The sequence below is a fragment of the Numenius arquata genome, chromosome 10 (genome assembly GCF_964106895.1).
Source record: "Numenius arquata chromosome 10, bNumArq3.hap1.1, whole genome shotgun sequence".
Lineage (NCBI taxonomy): Eukaryota > Metazoa > Chordata > Aves > Charadriiformes > Scolopacidae > Numenius > Numenius arquata.
In genome coordinates this window covers 19336842-19353094 of record NC_133585.1, presented here as the reverse complement: position 1 = coordinate 19353094, position 16253 = coordinate 19336842, and the positions used below count along the sequence as shown (strand labels likewise).

The 16253-nt window shown below is 47.3% G+C and overlaps 1 protein-coding gene across 2 annotated transcripts in view; it reads left to right on the top strand.

Moving 5' to 3' along the window:
- The window catches only part of MICU1 (mitochondrial calcium uptake 1), a 117864-nt gene extending 101612 nt beyond the window's left edge, over nucleotides 1–16252 (top strand). For both annotated transcript variants that reach the window (XM_074155243.1, XM_074155242.1), the window contains 3 exons: nucleotides 4275–4383; nucleotides 13481–13570; nucleotides 15497–16252. In XM_074155243.1, coding sequence (XP_074011344.1) covers nucleotides 4275–4383; nucleotides 13481–13570; nucleotides 15497–15657 — 360 coding nt within the window. In that variant the 3' untranslated portion in view covers nucleotides 15658–16252. The remainder of the gene's footprint in view (nucleotides 1–4274; nucleotides 4384–13480; nucleotides 13571–15496) is intronic.
- Nucleotide 16253: the final 1 nt, after the last annotated feature.

The window sequence follows — 16253 nt, the reverse complement described above, 5'->3', positions numbered from 1 at the left end:
ACCAGAATCACATTAACCACCTTTTGAGCTTTCTGGATAACTTATTCAGGGATGTGCTTGCAAAGTTGTCTTTGTAAATGAATGGAGTGTTAAGCCAGAGAGCGTTCTCCTGCTTGAAACTGCAGAAGCTCGATGCTGGGGCTGCTGTTCCCTCTGTGTTTGTAACCCAGACATCTGCAGAGCAAGCAGCTGCTTCGCTCAGGATTGGCTTTACCTTCCATCCTACAGAAAGGGAGAGGAGCCTGTGCTATCCGCTGCTCTCCCTTCGGCTCCCAGACCTCAAGGAGACGTTAAAACCACCCAGCCACTTCATATGGCTTCAGCAGGGGAGTTGGACTAGATGATCTCTAGAGGTCCCTTCCAACTCTGACAATTCTGTGATTCCATGATATACCCTGCAGTACTTTCCAGTCACTGAACACCTTGTAGGTCAGAGCAGTTTTATGCAAACCTGTGCCGCAGGAAGAATTTTTCTCCAAATCTCTTCTTTTCACACTTCACTAGCCTGCCTTTATAGCAGCACAGTATCATTATCTGCACAGATTACTAACCTGGTGTAACTCCCCTCCACTCCGAAAGCAGCAGGGGCTTTGGCTTGCTATTGTTTTCCAAAGAAAGCGGGAGTAAAATAATTTTAATAGTGTGATGCTGGAGGGGAAGTGGCAGTAGTTGTACCAAACCTACCCGGCAAGCTTTACCTTGGAAATGCAATGTAACCTTGTGAATGCTTTCTTATGAAATCTGCCAGGCATCCTCTCCGTCGTCTGACGCGATTACCTTTTCTGCACAAGGCAACCCAGGCAGCCTTCGAGACGTTAAAGCTCTTGTTTTAACCTAACCTTTAGCCATTTTCCAACATTGTCATTCTACATTCCTGCTTTTGAGAATGGCATGTTTCCTTGTATTAATTGATAATCTGCCTTCATTTTTATTTTTATTGAGGGAAAAAAAAAATCTCATCTTGCCCTGGATATGGGAACACCTCTGCATATTCCAATAGCCTTCCAATATCTGAAGGGACCCTACAGGAGAGCCGGAGAGGGACTCTTTGTCAGGAGATGTAGTGACAGGACAAGGGGTAACGGTTTTAAATTGGAAGAGGGGAGATTTAGATTAGATATTAGGAGGAAATTCTTTGCTGTGAGGGTGGTGAGACCCTGGCCCAGGTTGCCCAGAGAAGCTGTGGCTGCCCCATCCCTGGAGGGGTTCAAGGCCAGGCTGGACGGGACTTTGAGCAACCTGCTCTGGTGGGAGGTGTCTCTGCTCATGACAGGGGGGTTGGAGCTCAATGATCTCTAAGGTTCCTTCCAACTCTAACCATTCTATGATTCTATATTCAGTGGAGCTGCCACACTCTAACTTTGTTTAAAATTGCTTACCATCCTCCCTCTGGAGTTATACTTACACAGCTGCTTTTCTCCTAGTAAAAAGGGCTTGAGTTGTCGGTAGTATTTACAAGCAAGGTTTTTGGTTTATGTCTCCCTAACAGCTAGAAAACCAAGCTGACTTTTCAGAAACTAGTGATTCGGGTCATCTCCTAGACGTGCTTTGGGGGCTGTGTAGCATATTTTTCTCTTGGGGTGGCAGAGAGCGGGAGTGAGATGTAATTCTTCCCAGCCGAAACCTCGGTTCCCAGGTGAAAAGCCCTATTCTTTGCAGAAGGTGTTGGAGCTGTCGTGAGATGCACGTTGCAGGCAGATAAGCCTTTCTGGAGTCTGCCTGCTTGTGTATCACTACTATCGCTGAAATGATGAAACAATTCAGGCATATGAATCGAAAGCTAGATCTACAAATGCCTTGAAAGAACTGATCACCCAGATGCCATAATCACTACCCTAGTCTTCTCCAGGTACACAATTTCTTGTGATTCCAAATTAACACCAGCCTCTACAACATAACGGAAACATCTCTGCAAATAACTTAAGGAAGAGCCGAGCAGCGTTGACAAACAAATTGACAGAAAACAGATAAATTCCCATATTGAGACTTGACTGAGGAAGGTGATCACTCATCTGCTGTTGTGTCGGTGCAAACCTCAGGTCTCTGGTTTTGTTTTTTGTTTTGTATCTGGAAAGGAGTTCATGCTGATGCCAGCCTCAAATACAGGATTAATCAATAAAATACTAAATTTCATAATACCGATGCCATTTTTGCTACAGAGGGTTTCAGTATCTCTGTCCACCTGAAAGCCCAGATTTGTAGGATACCCCTGTGCATCATTGGTTTTGCTTTTTCAGCTGGTGAAAGGACCACGGGTTTACATATGTCAAAAAAACCTTCCCTGTTACCTGCTGAAACAATAGCAACTGCAGTGTTGGCACTAAACAAGGGGCTGTTTTGCACAGAGGACAATGCTGTTTGGCCTTGGCATCTGCCATTTCCTGGTGGGAAATTCCAGGAAAACGCAAATTTGGAGCTCTTGGCTTAGACTAGCGGCTGGGGTGCCTTGCGACCACAAAGCTCAGATGTCCCAAAAAGAGCACATAAACCACAGCACAGTGTCTTCTGCTGAAAGTGGCCACATGCCTCCTGGTTCCTGCAGGCTTTCCACATTTTCAGTGCATAGCGGGGAGGCATCTGGATAGGTCTCTGAATTGCAAAAATCTATTCTCCTCTAGATCTGTTGTACGAAACAGAGGAATCTTTGCTGTACTTCCTGATTTATTTGATTTTTTTTTTTTTTTTTTTTGCTGGGACAGTATTTTATTTAATTTTGCCATCCATCTTTTAGCATGCTGCTTGGGAAGCGAAGCAGGTATACATTTAAAGAAAGCTCCCTGTACAGTAGCCGCGGATTTTTTTTTTTCATATCCATTGTCCATTTTGTTATCTCATCCTTTTTGGTCTGGAACTGTGAACCCAGGGCTGACAAAGCCTGCTGTTGTACTTGTGAGTGTGCACGCTGTGCAGTGTACATCACCACCGACTCAGTTACGGCAAAGATAGGAACAAGCTGCAAATTTTCTGCAATTCTTCTGTTTCTACAATTCTAGAGGCACCGTGTCTGTATAAGAAGATGGTAAAAAAATGTGCTTTTTCTTTCCAAAAAAAGATAGGTGGCTTCTTCCCTGATGAGAAGTTGTTGGGAAGAGTTTAAGCAGGGTTACAACGGATCGTATAAATTTATATTTGACAGTACCCTCTGAACGTATGCTTTTTCATCCAGACCATGAAACTGTGCTGTGTTATGCAGTTGGGATTTTTAGTGCCTGGCTATATCAGTCTGTCATGCTAGACAGCATAGGAGAAGCCTGGACCTGAACTCCCCTTGACAAGCTGATTTATCTCTTCCAGAGAGGAAGACTGAGTGGTTATTACTGCGGCGATGATTTACCTCCTCTGTCGGCTCTGAGCTGTGGCCATGGTTGGGGGAGTTTGGAGGCTGCGACTCCGGTCCCGGCACTGATGCAGTCGTGCTGGTGCTAAATGGGTGGATAAAATGGGGTGTTGAGTTGTGTAGTGTGACCGGGTGGGGGTCCTGGAGCTGGGCTCATCAGCAGCCACTCTCCCAGCGGGCTCCTTGCTGGTCGGATCGGTACAGAGAGGATCGTGTCACTTATCCCCTGCCTGCCCGTCAGCTGTGCTGGGATGCGGCAGTGCCAGCACAGGGGGATTTTGGGATGCATTTCCGTGAGTATCTGGGTGGCTGTAGGTGCTCACTGAGCCTGTTCCACAGCGAGGCAAGCCCCGGGAGACTCTGCTGGTACACAGAGCACATGGTAATCCAGCCCAGCAGCCATCCTGCCACCAGCAGCAGAGCTAACCAAGGCACATCTATATGTGCTGTGGGTTGCAGTGTCACCTTCTGCGACACTGGGTGAGACGTGGATCCCCGAGTCTCTTGGGAGAGACCGTCCAGCACTTGAACTATTTCATTATTGTCATTGCAAGCGTGCAGGCTTGAAAAGAAAAAAAAAATAAATAAACCAACCTGCTTCCAGTGGTCTCCTGCATCCCAGCCACAGGCTCATGGTGTGTCTGCTCCTCCAGGCAAGAGCTGGCTGCAGAGCAAGGGCCAGAGAAATGCTTTTTGGTCTCTGCCACCGCTGACAGTACATGGGGAAGTCCCTTCCCGTCGCCCAACTTCTGGGACTGGGAGAGGAGCAGAGGTGGTTAACAAGAGTATGGGTTGCCAAGGTGGGAGTGTTTTGAGTGTGTGTTTCCCCTCTGATGACAGCTTCATGCCTTTGAGTCACTTTGTTGTTCGTAATCCAGGTAGTGTGAAAATCTCCTTTTTCCCCGTCACCATTAAGATCGTCTTTTCTCTGCCCTAGGGTCTGACATTTGAGGAGGTGGAGAGCTTCTTCACTTTTCTGAAGAACATAAATGACGTGGACACTGCTTTGAGCTTCTACCACATGGCTGGAGCTTCGCTTGATAAAGGTATTAAAGTTGCAAGACAGAAAGGAGCTAAAAGCTTGAGGGAGCTCACCTCATGCCGTGTCTTCGGAGTTGGGAAGATGTTGAACGAACCGTGGTTGACAGGTTAAAAATATACTGGAATCACAGCTCCTCCCTGTAGTGAGAGCTTTAACTTGCTACATCCACGGATAAAGAGGGATTTCACGTTTTATACTTCCCCAGTTTTAGATATAGAGGAGAAAAAAAAAATGCTGAAACATATCACCTGAATAGATTGGGAAGCGGTGATTTCATAGTGACTGGTTAATAAGTTGTGATATCATAGCGATATCTTCAGCAGGACCACTCAGGCCTGGTGTGCGCAGGGGCAAGGTGACCTAGTGAGCGTATCACAGGTCGTGGGACCAGAGCAGAGGCACAGCAATGTTTCTTCTTCATCCTTGTCTTCTGGAGTGAGGGGTATTTTTTCTCCTTTTATGAAGTACAAATTACTGTTGGCAAAGATAAGGAGTATTACAAGAAGTATTCTTGCAAACTCTGTCTTCTGTAGAGATCTCTGTCGTTGACGCGGCAGAGGCACTAACCAGCAGTGGAGCTGGTTGGTAAGAACGTTTCAACCCTTGTTTTGTTGCAGCTTTGCTTAAAAATTAGAGGCTTTGCTTAGAAATAAGAGCTGCGTGGCCAGATGCTGTATTGCTGGTCTGAAAATCCAGGTAATGGCAAGCACCTCTGGGGAGGTCCCAGGTGTGCTGGAGGGAAAGAGGGGGAGCACTGGAACCCCACTGAGGTCCCAGACTGACCGTAAAAGTCTGTCCCAAGGAGGCTCTCTTGAGATTGCTCACAGTACAGAGGCTGTGCATGGCCAGAGGAGCTGGCTCAATAAACCTCAGAGCGGGTGTTTCCAGAGGAGCTTGGTAATAGCGTGGTTTATTGATCAGACCAATCCATATCCTTCTTCATCTCATTGTGTTTTTCCTTTTATGAGCTAATCCATATCAGGTATGTTCTCCTATATAACACGCTGATTTAAAAAAATGAAAAAATACCATACATTTTCAAAAAAAAAAAATAAAAATCCAACTCTCTGCTGCCAGGATTTGTCACAAGCGCGTGCTTTTCTCTTCTAGATCTTTTTTTAAGAGTTATCTTTTTTTTAAAACCCTCAGACTGGGAATATAAAAAAAAAAAAAAAAAGGCAAACTCATTAAAAGTTTTTTAGGCTATGTGGAAACTCTTTTCTACCAGAAAGTTAAAGCTGACGCACTTAGGCAGCTGCAAAATTAAATGTTCCGGAAGTATGCTGTTCTTCCAACCAGGGGTGTTGTTGGAATATTAGGACATTAATGGGTTTTTGGGCAGTGGAGTTACAAGGGGAGTCAAATGGGTCACATCTCTCCTCGCGTGTCAGCAGCCCTCCTTGTCTTTGATTTTTTTGTGGGGGGGAGAAATCAGCTGTACTCTTCATTTTAGATCACCATTATCTTAAGACTTAACCTGATGGGTTTGTTTTTTTTTTCTTTCGTTTAAAAGTAAAAAAGGAGCAGGAAATACCATATGTGAAATATGGATGTGCTGGTGCTGCGCAAAGCCCTTCTGCAGCATCTCACGAGGAGGTGATAGCCTAGCAAATCCAATTTACTCGGTGTCTGCGGTAAACTAGTGATTGCCTGGTTGTGGAATATGTATTTGTGGAGTATTTCAGTCCACGCGCAGTTGGTAAATCAGTGTGGTTGCTGTTTAACGATGTGCAATTAATGAGCTTGTGCTGCAGCCATTGAGCTGGGAGTCCTTTGGCTGGAGTCAGAAGCCTTGGGGAGGGTGGGTGGTGTGCAGGGCTTGTCTTCAAACCACTTGTGGGCTCAGCTGTCCCCGCACCCCTGTCCCTGCCTGCAGGGTCCCAGCTGTCGGGAGACATTCCCTCAGGCAGAAGAGGAGGGTTATCCTGCAAATCCCCTCTTCGCCTGTGTCTGGCAGCTGCCATGAATCACCCCTCGCATCCTTCTGCGCCGCTGAACCCAGAGATGCTCCTGCGTGTCTGGCAGGAGGCGTGAAGAGAGCGTTTTGCTGTGGTCCTGGTGTAAGCTGGGTTTTGCAGCAGGGATCTGTGTGCTCCCGTGCCTGAATTGTCTCCGTGCTATCCGTTCCCATATGCCTGCACTCCCAGTCTGGGTATTGCACCCATAAATCAAATAAGCAATAAATGGGGTGTACTCTTCCAAAAGTCAAGCTTCTCAAGGTTGCTTATTAAAAACCAACAAATGTGGAAATTACTCATCATATGGGGGGAGGAAGAAGATCATTTGTGTATCAAATTGCTGCTAACCTAACGAGTGCAATTGTTGTTATAATTCTGAAAGACCATTTAAGAGGGAAAAAAAATTGACATAATTTTAAAAGACCATTTAAGAGGGGAAAAAAAATGGACATAATTTTAAAAGACCATTTAAGAGGGGAAAAAAAATGGACATAATTTTAAAAGACCATTTAAGAGGGGAAAAAAAATGGACATAATTTTAAAAGACCATTTAAGAGGGAAAAAAAAAATGGACACCACCAAACAGCCATAGCTTGACAAATGGTTTTCTGTGTTGGAATTCAACACAGTAGCCTTTTCTTCAAAAAAGGATCATAAACCTGTATTTTAATGGCCCGTAGAATAACGCACAGATTATTTGTTAGTCCATCTTTCATTTTACCAGAAATATAACAGCTTATCGTTCTCTTAAATCATAAGCGTTACTTAGAAAACTTTCCCAGCCTGGGCTTACAGCTGGCAGCGGGACAGGAGCCGAATTCGTCACTTATTCCCCTTTTGAAGCAGGGTGTGAATTGCACTTTTTTTTGGCACCGTCTGCAGCCAGAGTTTCCAAGCAGCCGTTCTGCTGGCGCCGGCAGAGAGCCGCGATGTAACTCCTTTGTGTTTTTTAGGGCAAGGCACAGATGCATTTCTCTAGAGATGCGCCAAAGCGAGGGGAGACGGCTGAGCCCACTGCTGGCTCCAGCGGCTCGGAGCAGGGCTGGAGCCCAGGAGGGGTTAATGGAAGAACACCTTATTTGAAGTATGGAGCTTGAAATGGCTGCAGGGAATTTGGAAGGAGGTAGCGGTGAATTTTGAGTGCAGCAGGTATTTGTCATTGAGTTGCTGCTTGCCTTAATCTGACTTCAGAGCTGGATGGAAGAAGTCAGTCCCCAATGGAGACACAGCTCCCATTACTCCTCTGGAGTAATCCCGTGTAGTCAACCCTATTGGCTGGGTGGGCAGGACATCAGTAGGGTGGGTGAGGTTGGCAGGGATCTCTAGAGACCCTCTAGTCCAACAGGGTCACCTCCTGGGGGTGTTGGTTGACTGTCGGCTGAACATGAGCCAGCAGTGTGCCCAGGTGGCCAAGAAGGCCAACAGCATCCTGGCTTGTATCAGGAACAGTGTGGGGAGTAGGTGAGGTGATGGTCCCCCTGTACTGGGCACTGGTGAGGCCCCACCTCGAGGGCTGTGTCCAGTTTTGGGCCCCTTCCCACAAAAAAGACATCGAGGTGCTGGAGCAGGTCCAGAGAAGGGCAACGGAGCTGGTGAGGGGTCTGGAGAACAAGTCTTGTGAGGAGAGGCTGAGGGAGCTGGTGGTGTTCAGCCTGGAGAAAAGGAGGCTGAGGGGAGACCTTCTCGCTCTCTCCAACTCCCTGAGAGGAGGGTGTAGTCAGGGGGGGTCGGTCTCTTCTCCCAAGTCCCAGGCGATGGGACAAGAGGAAATGGCCTCAGGTTCAGATTGGATAGTAGGAAAAATTTCTACACTGAAAGGGTTCTTAAGCCTTGGAATGGGCTGCCCAGGGAAGGGGTTGAGGCCCCATCCCTGGAGGTATTTAAAAGCCGGGTTGACCTAGTGCTTAGAGACATGGTTTAGTGATGGTTTTTATCAGAGTTAGGTTGATGGTTGGACTAGATGATCTGAAAGGTCCCTTCCGACCTGGACAATTCTATGATTGCAGTTGGGCTTTGGGTATTTCTGAAGATGGAGATGCCACAGCCTCTCTCGAGTGTGTAAGAAAGCCTGGATGAATATTTGTGATAATTTGCAAGAAGGAGTCATCGAACAATGAAATCTGGTGACTTGCAGAGGCAAGTCAAGGTCATGGCTTGTCACCTTTGCTGTGAGTTGACGTGTGTGTGTCGGCGTCCTGGCAGAGAGGGCCCGTGGAAGCGCCTGGCACCATGTCCTCAAGCAGGAGGGGTCTGGAGTTCAGCTGTCCTTCAGTTTTAGTAGATGCACAATTACAGTGCAGTTGTTGCTGAGCACTGATGTTGTGAGTTGCTGGGCAAAGGTCTGTCACAGCAGAGGAGGCCTGTCCATAAGCCCTTAAGAAATCAGCTCAGTAACCCTGAGGACAAGCTCTCCATAGATCAACAGCTCCTAAAAGATACTGATAAACTTTCTGGCTTGAAATTTCCTTTCTTCACTTATTTATGACTGCAAATATTAGGTGAACAGTGGATCGCCTCTGCCTTTGGTCTGGTAGCTCCACTTTTTCCGCAGAAGCATGATCTCCATCACTTTCCATCACGCTCCCTTTGATGTCAAAACATTTTCTACTCGGCTGCAGGGCTGCAGCCTCCTATTTTGAGAAGGAAAAGAAAAATGTGTTGTGCCAGAGGATTGCCATGGATTTGTACATCTCTTCTGGATGGATATTTGAGTGTGTGATCTGAAAAAAAAAAAAAATTAAATACGTTTTTGCTAGCTGTATTGTCCGTAATGCGTCCGATGTTTCCATCTGGGATGCTTAAAATGAAATGTGTGTATCAATGTGAGACCCTACGGAGCCTGATTGCTGGGAGCCCCAAAATACACGTGTTCTTGCCTCCACAGCTTGGGACCGCCCTGGCCAGGGAGCCCTTTTCAGGAAACAAAGGCAGCAGCCCAGCTGCCTATTATTTTGGCCAAAATGTGTGATTAATCTCAAGACAGAGGGGGAAAAAAAAAAAGTGAAGTTTGCCACCTGGCGAGGCTCTTGCCCATAGAAAAGCCCCTTGGTGAGGCATCACTCACAGTGCGGTGCCGGGAATCGGAGTGAAAAAGATAACTGTGTCAGATGCTAAACTTGCATAAAATGCTCAGATGGCTCATTAAAGGAACCAGCGGGAGACACGAACACTCGAAACTTTAAAAGCCGCATGGCTTTTCAAGACAGAAACGTAGAGCGTGGTATAAAATCCAGGAGGCTTCCCTGCGGAGAGATGGATGCAGCCATCCCAAAACTCCATATCTAGCCAAGCTTTGTTTTAGGAGATGTTTCCCCAGACAGCGCTTATTTCATTTTGCAAAATGGAAGGATACCTTGTAGTCTGGAGCGTGTGTGTCAAAGTGGAAAGCAGACGCACTTGCCCCTTCCTTACGGCTCCTTATAAACCAACCAAATCGTTACCGAGCACAGCACCGTCACGCAACCCCTGTGAAATAACGTTTTTGCAGAATTCTGGCATCGAGCAAGAACGACATGGGGGAGGTGACGCTTGGCGCAGTTGGATTAATAAGGGAGGAAGCAGTAACCGGCGGCCGTAAGTACAAATTACAGCTGGTAAAGCAGCGGCCGTGAAAAATAAATAAGCACACGTCAAAGAGGAAGGAGGGATCAGGGGGACACCCTGTAGAGACTTTAGAAGGAGGGGAGTGAAAACTCAGCAGAAAAATATAACTAAAGAAATCATTCTGCCACTGTTTCTTTCGCATAAGGCTACAGCGAATACCTTCTTCAGCTGAAGGGTACCCAGGGCACCAGGAGGAAAGGATGGTATTGAAGCTTGGTTGAGCACCCTTAAAGAAGATTTACATTTAGAAGTAAATGAAATTGGGTGTTGCTGTCTGAGGAAATCCAGATTTGCTTTTGCTATCTGAAGGTATGGCTCTCGGCTAAGAGACGGCTTACAGCGCTTAAAAACTCTGTCGTTGCCAAAGTTGAGGTGTTTTAAAGGGCCTCCCCAGCAGAAGGAGGGGGAAAAATAATTTTGGGGAGGGAGAGGGAAGGTGAGGAATAAGTTTAGATTTTTATTTTTTTTTTTAAATCTAAACCTCTTCTCTTTTCTTGAGCGTTACACGTTACTGAAGCCCCACAGCAGTGTGTGTGGCGCGTAGGAGTTCCAGGGCACATTTTGCTGGAGGCAGGAGTGTATTTAGGGAAGGAGCATCACCTAATTGGGGAGGAGAAAGGCATCTTTTACAAAGGCATATATAAAATCCAGAGGCAGGGCATTTATCTTGGTAAAAAAAGACTATGCTACCTGCCATTCAGCTCCAGGGTTTGCTGCCGCTTCGTGTTCGTGGTGTTTGACCCAAGGGGACCTATAAATACTGCATCATCCCCGTGTAATTTAATAGTTGCCCTCTCCTCTGGTTTGGGCTAGGTGTGGTGCTGGCCATGAGTTCTCCCACCCTCTTGGATCAAGGGGGGAAAGCTGAAGGCAGCTTTGTCATTTGATTTGTGAGCATTTGATCTCAGTGTGAGCTAAGCAAATGGTGGACTGCTAAAGCCCTTTTTGGAGGGCTGCCGCCGCCTAATGCGCCCGCTCGCTCGTGTTGCAGTTCGTTCGTTCCAGCGTGTTGCACCTTGCTGGCTAATTTGTGACGACTCAAAAGGGAGAGAGCCGAAAGGAAAGGGACGCACAGACGTCGTGGCTCTCCCTGCACTTAAAACATTAATTCCCCCTTTTCCTTTGCTACCTAGGTTTTCTCGAGAGCTGCCTGGCACGCTATATTCTGCACCCTGGCTGGCGTGGGTGGGCGTGCGGTCTCCCCACGGCTTGGTTGGCAAGGTTTGGGCGTAAGGCTGGGGAACAAAATTAATTCAGGTTTTCTTGAATGATGAAGTTGCCTCTGCCCTCCCCGAAGCAGGCTCTGGCCGCCAGCAGGACGGGCACAGGAGCAGCGGCCGTACCCCGACTTAACGGTGACTGAACTGAAATACAGAGTAATAACTGCAGACCAGAGCTACGTCTCTCATGTAGGAAAGGATTTTAACTCAAAAGAAAAGAATCTCTAGGTGCTTACCTAGAGATATACGTTTATTTTTTTAACCCACCTTCTGTTTAATTTCAGTTTTCTCCTACCTTATTTCGTGAAAGGAGGGATTTTATAGGGGAAGAAGGAGCCAGTGGTGGCTGTGGATTCCTCCCCCAGAACCTCACTCGGAAGAGCAGAAATGGGTGGAAGGAACCAATAATCTGAACATTCAAGAAAAACAAAAAAAAAATCCTATTAGAAATACTTTATGCAGTTTCTAATTAATCCGGCTACGGTATAGATAGGGTGCTTATTTTTTCCTTTCTGACATATAACCCTTCAAAATTTCTGAAGGGTCAGTAGCTCTGCAAAGGGACCAAAGTGCATGAACCCAGAAGGCGGCTGCGGGTGAAAGCAGAGACTTTTTTTTGGTTTCGGTCTGATGATGTGTTGCACCCCTTCCCTCTTCCGCCTGGCTGGAGGAGAGCTCTGCAGCTCAACTTTCATCCCAGTTGCTGTGGTGCAAAGTCTCTCCAGACGGGGTTTCCTCAGGTCAGACTTTGCAGGGCAGCAATTTTAACTTAAAATACGCTCGCGTTCATGCAAAGCTCTTCCGTTTTGTCAAGTATCTAGAAGGTAACGGGATGTTTCAGCCTTGACAAACAGCGACAACTGAGCTTTTCTTACCTCCCCTCCTTCCTTCAATTAGCAGATGTCGAAGGGAGACTAGAGGGCAGCCAGCCGCACACAAATATATGTAGGAAAATAGCTAAACCAGCCCAATGAGGTGTTTTGTTTTTTTTTTTCCTTTTTTTTTCCCCTTTATGCAGCAAAATCTACTGCATAACCTTGCCAGATTGATAGCTCCACGGATTGCTCTTTTTCTAGAGGCGTGAATAAAACTACCGCTCGCTTCTTTGCTGATGAGCTCAGCTGCCAGTCTAGGGGGGAAGTGAAATAATTCCTTACAACTCTCTCTTTTACTGCAAGGTTAACCTTGTCTTCTTACCGCAGAGCCTGTCGCAGGGAGAGGGTGGATGGCTTCATTCTGCAGTTACTGGCCCTGGGTTGCTTAACAGGAAAACTGGTTTTTATGATTCCCCAGACTGTTGGAATAGCGGTTCCATAGAGCATCATCTTTGCAGCGCTGTCAGAAGGAGCTGCCTTGTTGATCGAGCCCGTCAGGAGAGGCTTCCCACCTACTGGCATCCTGGCTTGTATTAGAAATAGTGTGACCAGCAGAAGTAGGGAGGTGATTGTCCCCCTGTACTCAGCACTGGTGAGGCCACACCTGGAGTATTGTGTCCAGTTTTGGGCACCTCAATACAAGAGAGATATCGAGGTGCTGGAGCGGGTACAGAGGAGGGCAACGAAGCTGGTGAAGGGCCTGGAGAATAAATCGTACAAAGAACGATTGAGGGAGCTGGGACTGTTTAGTTTGAGGAAGGGAAGGCTGAGGGGTGACCTCATCACCCTCTACAACTACTTGAAAGGACATTGTAGAGAGGTTGGTGCTGGTCTCTTCTCACAAGCAAACAGCGATAGAACCAGAGGGAATGGCTTCAAGCTGCAACAGGGTAGGTTTAGACCGGACATTAGGAAGAAATTCTTCACAGTGAGAGTGATCAGACACTGGAACGGGCTGCCCAGGGAGGTGGTTGAGTCACCATCCTTGGATGAGTTTAAGAGTCGCTTGGATATGGTGTAGGGAAGAACTTTGTAGAGTAGGGTAGATAGTTGGACTTGAAGGGTCTTTTCCAACCTAGATGATTCTATGATTCTACTGTTTGCTGTAGCACTGGTGCTTCTTCTGGTTTTGTAACCAAAGGCGGAGGGGAGACCCATCTCATCTCGGTGTTTTTAACGTTTATCTTGAACAAATGGGTAACAGCACGTTGGAGCTCACCGGCAGCCCCTCCACACTCCGTGTGGTGTTGCTGTAGGAATTGAGGAGCCTGGTTTTGAGGCACGTGTTGAGGACAAAGCTCATTTCAAACACCTCTGTACATGGCATGTTTTTGTAAAGGCAGTTTTCCATGGGGGAAACGAGAGTCTTCTCCTCCTCTGCCTGCCTTTGCCGGGGTCAGTGGACCGTGACATCTCGCTAACCTTGTGCTCTCCATCCATTGCAGTGACAATGCAGCAAGTGGCCAGGACGGTGGCCAAGGTGGAGCTCTCTGACCACGTGTGCGATGTGGTGTTCGCTCTCTTTGACTGCGACGGTGAGTGACCCCAGCCTCTCCCCATTCCCCTTGGGACAGGCTGGGCAAGAGTCCATCCGGGGGAAGAAATACAGAGGGAAAAAATGCCATTCATGAAAGCTGGCCATGGCCTTGGCTCTTCTTGCCGTGCTACTGTCTGCTGCTTGGCCGTGGGTCTATACTGATCCTCCTGCCCTTCTGGGAAGGGTCTCTGCTGGTACCCAGCTCCCGAGATGTAGATCTTAAAGCACTGCATGCAAGTGTTTGCATGCACGGCTTGCTACACATTTGTTGTTTCCCCCCACCCCCCCAAAACTCAGTATTTTGTTTAACAAAACGAGCTGTTGCACTCCAGTGTTGGAAATGAGCCAATCTGGTACTTTATCTCCAAAGTCCTGGACAAATACCAGCTTAATTAATTAATGGCAGCTCTGTGCCCTGCTGGGAAGCTCGTTGCTTTGCTGGTCCGCAGAGGATGCAAGCGCTTGGGGGTGGCTTCTTGCCACACTGAAGCCCTCTTGGTTTATTTAATGGGAATTAGTGGAGTCTTTGCCACCAGGGGATGATGGCAGCAATTCAGACTTGGCAAGCAGGAAAGTAGTAAAATTCTGCATTTGCCCCAAAACTACTGAGCCAAAACCAGAGACCTTGCTGGCTCCCTGCTTCTCCTTGCCCAGTCACTGGGATCTGGCAGCTCTGAGCGGAAATAGAGTCGTTCGCTTTCTGATATAAATATGAATAATAAAAAAATCTCTTTATTTTATTCCTTCTTGTCCCTCTCAGTTTCAGTGTCACCTACTTCTTTTCACCTTTCTAAGGTTGCAGCTCTTATATTTTTCTCTGTGCTTCAGTGCCACTTTCTGATACGATCCTCAAGCCAGATGGTCAGGCTGGAGAGCAGCTGAATGCTGTTTGCATCCTCTCATAGGAGAATCTCCTAAATATTTTGATAGCAAACCTCTGGGGGGAAAGACTGTGATTGCCATAGGAGTCCCTGTAAGGAAGGAATCAAGTGGAAAAGCAGGCACAGACCTTTTTTTTTATTTATTTTTTGGTGTGTGTGTGTGTTTTCGCTCCACTGGTGTTCATAGACATTAATATGCACACATCAAAAACCTGCAGCACTGGAGGGAATTTTACTGGCCCCTTGAGAATTTGCTGGAATTTCGCTGCCCAGATTTGCATTTGGATGTAAGGCCGGGAAAAAAAAAACCCTCTCAAATTAAGAGACTTTTCATGGAATATAATGATGTGGTTCCCCGTATCAGCCAGATAAGAGTCTCTCCCCTTTGATGTGGGGAACCGGTGGCACTGGAGGGCTTGTTTCTTGAGGGCTGATGTCCCTTGTATTTCTTCTGTGCCCAAAGATGGGTTGCTTTCCTGTGCTGCTCCCCAGAAGCTAAAATCAGTGCTATCAGCTGTGCACCGCAGGCAGGGGAGGAAAACAGGCGATGGGGTACATGTGGCATCAGCCCCTCGGCAGAGGGGTGTCAGGCTGTGAGTGGCACCGGGACTTGCTGCTGTCCCCCCCGATCCACCAGCGCCCTAAATAAAAATCCCAGGGGTTTTAAGTTATGGGTGGCTAAGCAACTTCAGAATAAAATTTGCTCCAATTTACTGTAATCTTATTTTTAACATAAATATAATTGACGTAATTCTCAATAACCTCACTAGATTAATGAAACTCTCCCTTCTACTCCATTAAGAGAAAAATCTGTGCTCTTTTACTCTGTGCTCCCTTTATTTCCTAAATCACTTAAAGCAAAGCAGAGTGTTTCCCGCAGGTGCGTGGGCATTTGCTTTGCATTTGCTTTTCTGTCTTCAAGCCCCAGTGCAAGAAATGAGGCTTGTGGCTGCTGCCCTCTGAAGTTAGTGCATGCAGGAAGGATGCTGTCAGTGGGTTTTAGCGCTTCTATCATGTTTAGTTACTTATTTTTCCTCTCACAGGGAACGGCGAGCTGAGCAACAAGGAGTTTGTCGCCATAATGAAGCAGCGCCTTATGAGAGGCTTGGAAAAGCCAAAGGACATGGGCTTCACGCGACTCATGAGGGCCATGTGGAAGTGTGCCCAGGAGACAGCGTGGGACTTCACCATGCCCAAGCAGTAGCGGGGTCGGGGAGGAACCGCCCGGCTTCCCCGTCTCAGCCCCACCACCAGGGCCACCTGAGGGGTGGCACCAGGCTCTGGTGAGCCCGGACTGTTCATAACAGGAGATTTATGTAAATCGGAAGTTAGAAATCAAAGCCTGTTGTATTCGCAGCTTCCGTTTGCCGCTGGCCCCTTAATATTCCTGTCTCTCAGGAAAAAAAAAGACTTTTCTTACTGCCGCCACCTCCGCTTCGTGACGTGCCCTGCCTGCAGAGCTGGGCAGCCAGTGAGCTGGTGGGGCTGCACCCAAACCACCTTCATTTAACGTTTTTACAAACTGGCATGGGGTTTATTTTAATTCTTAGATTGCTCCTAAGAAAGAAGCCTTGGGCTCCCCAGATGGACGGTACCGGTGGGACCTAGGAGCAGAGGCTGGAGCAGCCAGGTGCTGAGAGCACCCCAGGAGTTACGTTGGCCAAATACTCTGTGCGGAATGTTATATTTCTTTTTTTAAATGGGGAGCCCTCTCCGTGGGGAATTACCTATCTGTACCGGGAGCAGGCTGAACAATGTATTATTTGCCAAGTAAAGCATCGTGTAAAGGCGTTGCCGGTA